General features: G+C 38.1%; 1 protein-coding gene across 8 annotated transcripts in view; it reads right to left on the bottom strand.

The window, feature by feature from the left end:
- The window catches only part of LOC121847740 (zinc finger protein 513-like), a 13,614-nt gene that overhangs the window by 2,827 nt on the left and 3,287 nt on the right, over window positions 1–7,500 (bottom strand). For 3 of the 8 annotated variants that reach the window (XM_042330237.1, XM_042330238.1, XM_042330243.1), the window contains exon 3: window positions 3,618–3,731. The exons of 1 other annotated variant lie outside the window; for it this stretch is intronic. In XM_042330237.1, the coding sequence (XP_042186171.1) occupies window positions 3,618–3,731 (114 nt within the window). 4 more of the 8 variants (XM_042330239.1, XM_042330240.1, XM_042330244.1 and 1 more) reach the window with 3 other exon arrangements.

The following is a 7,500-nucleotide window of genomic DNA, read 5'->3' as shown; positions in this document are numbered from 1 at the left end:
CATTAGTTTCAACATTAAGCTCAGGTGCATACTGTTTCCGTCGATCATCCTTGAGATGTTTCTACAACGTTATTGAAGGTCCCCAAGAACACAGTGGCCTCCATCATTCTTAAATGGAAGAAGTTTGGAACCACCAAGACTCTTCCTAGAGCTGGCCACCCGGCCAAACTGAGAAATCGGGGGAGAAGGGCCTTGGTCAGGGAAGCGACCAAGAATCCAATGGTCACTCTGACAGAGCTCCAGAGTTCCTCTGTGGAGATGGGAGAACCTTCCAGAAGGACAACCATCTCCGCAGCACTCCACCAATCAGGCCTTTATGGTAGTGTGGCCAGACGGAAGCCACTCCTCAGCAAAAGGCACATGACTGCCTGCTTGGAGTTCGCCAAAAGGCACCTAATGACTCTCAGATCACGAGAAACAAGATTCTCTGGTCTGATGAAACCAAGATTGAACTCTTTGGCTTGAATGCCAAATGTCACGACTGGAAGAAACAAGGCACCGCTCAGCATCTGGCCAATACCATCCCTATGGTGAAGCATGGATGTTTTTCAGAGAGACTGGTCAGGATCGAGGGAAAGATGAACGGAGCAAAGTACAGAGATCCTTGATGAAAACCTGCTCCAGAGTGCTCAGGACTTCAGACTGGGGTGAAGGTTCACCTTCCAACAGGACAACAAACCTAAGCACACAGCCAAGACAATGTAGGAGTGGCTTTGGGAAAAGTCTCAATGTCCTTGGGTGGCCCAGCCAGAATCCGATCGAACATCTCTGGAGAGACCTCCCCATCTAACCCAACAGAGTTTGAGAGGATCTGCAGAGAAGAATGGGAGAAACTCCCTAAATACAGGTGTGACAAGTTTGTAGCGTCATACCCAAGAAGAGTCAAGGCTGTAATCGCTGTCAAAGGTGCTTCAACAAAGTACTGAGTAAAGGGTATGAATACTTATGTAAATCTGATATTTCAGTTTTGTTTTTTTACATTTGCTAAAATGTCTAAAAATACATTTTTTAAATGGGGTATTGTGTTTAGATTGATGAGGGGGGGAAATTATTTAATACATTTTAGAATAAGGCTGTAACATAACAAATAGTGGAAAAAGTCATGGGGTCTGAAAATTTTCCGAATGCCCTGTAAGTGTGTGTCTGTGTACTTGTCAGTGTCAGCCTGGTTACTAGAAACAGCATTCTATTGGTCACTAGAAAAAGCATCCTATTCGTCACTAGAAAAAGCATCCTATTGGTCACTAGAAAAAGCATTCTACTGGTGACTAGAAATAGCATTCTATTGGTCACTAGAAACAGCATTCTATTGGTCACTAGATACAGCATTCTATTGGTCACTAGAAACAGCATTCTATTGGTCACTAGAAACAGCATTCTATTGGTCACTAGAAACAGCATTCTATTGGTCACTAAAAACAGCATTCTATTGGTCACTGGAAATAGCATTCTATTGGTCAATGGAAATAGCATTCTATTGGTCACTAGAAATAGCATTCTATTGGTCACTAGAAATAGCATTCTATTGGTCACTAGAAATAGCATTCTATTGGTCACTAGAAATAGCATTCTATTGGTCACTAGAAACAGCATTCTATTGGTCACTAGAAACAGCATTCTATTGGTCACTAGAAACAGCATTCTATTGGTCACTAGAAACAGCATTCTATTGGTCACTAGAAACAGCATTCTATTGGTCACTAGAAACAGCATTCTATTGGTTACTAGAAACAGCATTCTATTGGTCAGTAGAAACAGCATTCTATTGGTCAGTAGAAATAGCATTCTATTAGTCACTAGAAATAGCATTCTATTGCGGACATCTGAAAAGGTCACTGAAGATATCGACCTACAAAAAATATATATAAAATGTTTTGAAAATTATTGCAGAGCACTGGTGTGATGCTGGGAGGCGAAGAGCGCTGCTTATGCTGGGTTCAAAACAACTCAGGAACTCTGGGGGAGAAAAAATGCGCTCCGACTGGGAAGGGACATTTTTTGTTTTGAACTCAGAATTCAACTCAGGAACTCTGGCCTCTTTCTAGAGTTCTGACTTTCCAACTTGAAGATCAGCTCCGTCATGATTTGACCTCGTAATTTTCACAGTTCTCCATTGTTTTGAACGTGGCATTAGACCGAAGCATGCTGCTCTGACCACTCCAGTTCACAATGCTCTAGATGATACTTGATGGAAACAGCGCATTCCCCAAACCCCCGAGGCCAAACCTTAACCCTCTACAGACTAAGCCCTGTCCAAGCCGGGGGGGTTGTACTAAGCTATATGGAGCTATATGGAGTTGTTTTCAGAAAGTCATACCAAGGATCATTTAGCTATTTGAGTTAGAAGTTTAAGGAAACTTGAATAAAAAAAAAAAAACATTATTTGATGAAAAATTATAATTTGGCCTCACATCTATTAGCCCATAGAAACGCATTGAATACCATATTCACTACATGGAACAGAAACAAAATCAAGTTTGTCCAAGTTTGTCCTACATAAATAATATATGTTTGGTTTTTTTAAAACATATATTTAACCCCTTATTATTGTGACTAAATAGTCTCTATATATTATTTCATAAATGTTTTCAACTGGTGCAGGCGAACCTTCAGACAAGTCCTGTGAGACCTGCGGGTGTCCTAGAGCAAAAGACACCCACCCACAAAAGACACCGTCTCACCTTTCCACAGACGGGTCCATATTAGTGTGTAACCCAAACTGTTCGCCACAGACAGAGGTTGGCAGATCAGCGGTACCGGCTTCACACGGGTCCCAAGACTCTTGTGGGGGTCGTAGAGAAAAACAGAGAACACCGTCATGTTTGTGAGAGTCTCGTCTTTTCATAATAGTTTTGAAGGCCAAACCATCCGGATGTTGCAAAACCAATTTTGTGAGAATAATGATTTTCTGGATGTCTCTTGGTCTGACAAACACCGCTCTAGCTCGGTCACCTTTCACCGCAGATGGGAAAGTGAGACATCGGTGGATGCCATGGGATTGAGACGCAATCCAATGCAACAAAAGGTGATATCTCTAGTTTAAACTGATGGATTTTAAAATGGGGATTGTGTTATTATGCTAAAAGAATTCCCACGGGGGCGTGGACATTAACCCCTCGGACTTAATAATACCTAAGCTTCAACCTTTCGAGTTGTTTCTATTTTAAACTATGCAGAATTAACCCTGTTTACCACTCGGAGTTAACCCTGTTTACCGCACGGAGTTAACCCTGTTTACCACTCGGAGTTAACCCTGTTTACCACTCGGAGTTAACCCTGTTTACCACTCGGAGTTAACCCTGTTTACCACTCGGAGTTAACCCTGTTTACCGTTCGGAGTTAACCCTGTTTACCACTCGGAGTTAACCCTGTTTACCGTTCGGAGTTAACCCTGTTTACCACTCGGAGTTAACCCTGTTTACCATTCGGAGTTAACCCGGTTTACCGTTCGGAGTTAACCCTTTACCGTTCGGAAGTAAACCTGTAACCACGCAGAACTAATGCATCACAAAATAGACGTTCATCCATAATTTCGGAAGTGAAACTATGAGATCAAGTTGGTCCGTGTTTGTGTATATGTGTAAGTGTGTGTGTGTGTGTGTGTGTGTGTGTCTGACCTGTGTCTCTGTCCAGCCCCATGATCTCTGTGTCTCCAAACTCACAGAGCTCTCCACTAAGCAGGAAGTCACTGTCCAGAACCAGGCATCCTGGTTCACACTCCACACCGTCTACTATATCACACACACACACACACACCATTTTACAACACATACAGCCTTATTATACTAAACTGTCTACTGTAATACACACCATCATTATACTACACTGTCTACTGTAATACACACCATCATTATACTACACTGTCTACTGTAATACACACCATCAATATACTACACTGTCTACTGTAATACACACCATCATTATACTACACACACCATCATTATACTACACACCATCATTATACTACACTGTCTACTGTAATACACACCATCATTATACTACACTGTCTACTGTAATACACACCATCATTATACTACACTGTCTACTGTAATACACACCATCATTATACTACACTGTCTACTGTAATACACACCATCATTATACTACACACACCATCATTATACTACACACCATCATTATACTACACACCATCATTATACTACACTGTCTACTGTAATACACACCATCATTATACTACACTGTCTACTGTAATACACACCATCATTATACTACACTGTCTACTGTAATACACACCATCAATATACTACACTGTCTACTGTAATACACACCATCATTATACTACACACACCATCATTATACTACACACCATCATTATACTACACTGTCTACTGTAATACACACCATCATTATACTACACTGTCTACTGTAATACACACCATCATTATACTACACTGTCTACTGTAATACACACCATCATTATACTACACACACCATCATTATACTACACACCATCATTATACTACACACCATCATTATACTACACTGTCTACTGTAATACACACCATCATTATACTACACTGTCTACTGTAATACACACCATCATTATACTACACGGTCTACTGTAATACACACCATCATTATACTACACACCATCATTATACTACACTGTCTACTGTAATACACACCATCATTATACTACACTGTCTACTGTAATACACACCATCATTATACTACACACCATCATTATACTACACACCATCATTATACTACACTGTCTACTGTAATACACACCATAATTATACTACACTGTCTACTGTAACACACCATCATTATACTACACACCATCATTATACTACACTGTCTACTGTAATACACACCATCATTATACTACACTGTCTACTGTAATACACACCATCATTATACTACACACACCATCATTATACTACACACACCATCATTATACTACACACCATCATTATACTACACTGTCTACTGTAATACACACCATAATTATACTACACTGTCTACTGTAATACACACCATCATTATACTACACTGTCTACTGTAATACACACCATCATTATACTACACTGTCTACTCTAATACACACCATCAATATACTACACTGTCTACTGTAATACACACCATCATTATACTACACACCATCATTATACTACACTGTCTACTGTAATACACACCATCATTATACTACACTGTCTACTGTAATACACACCATCATTATACTACACTGTCTACTGTAATACACACCATCATTATACTACACACACCATCATTATACTACACACCATCATTATACTACACACCATCATTATACTACACTGTCTACTGTAATACACACCATCATTATACTACACTGTCTACTGTAATACACACCATCATTATACTACACTGTCTACTGTAATACACACCATCATTATACTACACACCATCATTATACTACACTGTCTACTGTAATACACACCATCATTATACTACACTGTCTACTGTAATACACACCATCATTATACTACACACCATCATTATACTACACACCATCATTATACTACACTGTCTACTGTAATACACACCATAATTATACTACACTGTCTACTGTAACACACCATCATTATACTACACACCATCATTATAATACACTGTCTACTGTAATACACACCATCATTATACTACACATCATTATCTACTGTAATACACACCATCATTATACTACACACACCATCATTATACTACACACCATCATTATACTACACTGTCTACTGTAATACACACCATAATTATACTACACTGTCTACTGTAATACACACCATCATTATACTACACTGTCTACTGTAATACACACCATCATTATACTACACTGTCTACTCTAATACACACCATCAATATACTACACTGTCTACTGTAATACACACCATCATTATACTACACACCATCATTATACTATCATTATAATACACACCATCATTATACTACACTGTCTACTGTAATACACACCATCTTTATACTACACTGTCTACTGTAATACACACCATCATTATACTACACTGTCTACTGTAATACACACCATCATTATACTACACACACCATCATTATACTACACACCATCATTATACTACACACCATCATTATACTACACTGTCTACTGTAATACACACCATCATTATACTACACTGTCTACTGTAATACACACCATCATTATACTACACTGTCTACTGTAATACACACCATCATTATACTACACACCATCATTATACTACACACCATCATTATACTACACTGTCTACTGTAATACACACCATCATTATACTACACTGTCTACTGTAACACACCATCATTATACTACACACCATCATTATACTACACTGTCTACTGTAATACACACCATCATTATACTACACTGTCTACTGTAATACACACCATCATTATATTATACTACACACACCATCATTATACTACACACCATCATTATACTACACACCATCATTATACTACACTGTCTACTGTAATACACACCATAATTATACTACACTGTCTACTGTAATACACACCATCATTATACTACACTGTCTACTGTAATACACACCATCATTATACTACACTGTCTACTCTAATACACACCATCAATATACTACACTGTCTACTGTAATACACACCATCATTATACTACACACACCATCATTATACTACACACCATCATTATACTACACTGTCTACTGTAATACACACCATCTTTATACTACACTGTCTACTGTAATACACACCATCATTATACATTTATACACTGTCTACTGTAATACACACCATCATTATACTACACACCATCATTATACTACACACCATCATTATACTACACACCATCATTATACTACACTGTCTACTGTAATACACACCATCATTATACTACACTGTCTACTGTAATACACACCATCATTATATACTACACACCATCATTATACTACACACATCATTATACTACACTGTCTACTGTAATACACACCATCATTATACTACACTGTCTACTGTAATACACACCATCATTATACTACACACCATCATTATACTACACACCATCATTATACTACACTGTCTACTGTAATACACACCATAATTATACTACACTGTCTACTGTAACACACCATCATTATACTACACACCATCATTATACTACACTGTCTACTGTAATACACACCATCATTATACTACACTGTCTACTGTAATACACACCATCATTATACTACACACACCATCATTATACTACACACCATCATTATACTACACACCATCATTATACTACACTGTCTACTGTAATACACACCATAATTATACTACACTGTCTACTGTAATACACACCATCATTATACTACACTGTCTACTGTAATACACACCATCATTATACTACACTGTCTACTGTAATACACACCATCGTTATATTATACACACACCATCATTATACTACACACACCATCATTATACTACACACCATCATTATACTACACTGTCTACTGTAATACACACCATCATTAT

The sequence above is a fragment of the Oncorhynchus tshawytscha genome, linkage group LG11, assembly GCF_018296145.1.
Source record: "Oncorhynchus tshawytscha isolate Ot180627B linkage group LG11, Otsh_v2.0, whole genome shotgun sequence".
Classification (NCBI taxonomy): Eukaryota; Metazoa; Chordata; class Actinopteri; order Salmoniformes; family Salmonidae; genus Oncorhynchus; species Oncorhynchus tshawytscha.
Note: the sequence above shows the minus strand (reverse complement) of the source record. Positions and strands in the feature narration are given on the sequence as shown.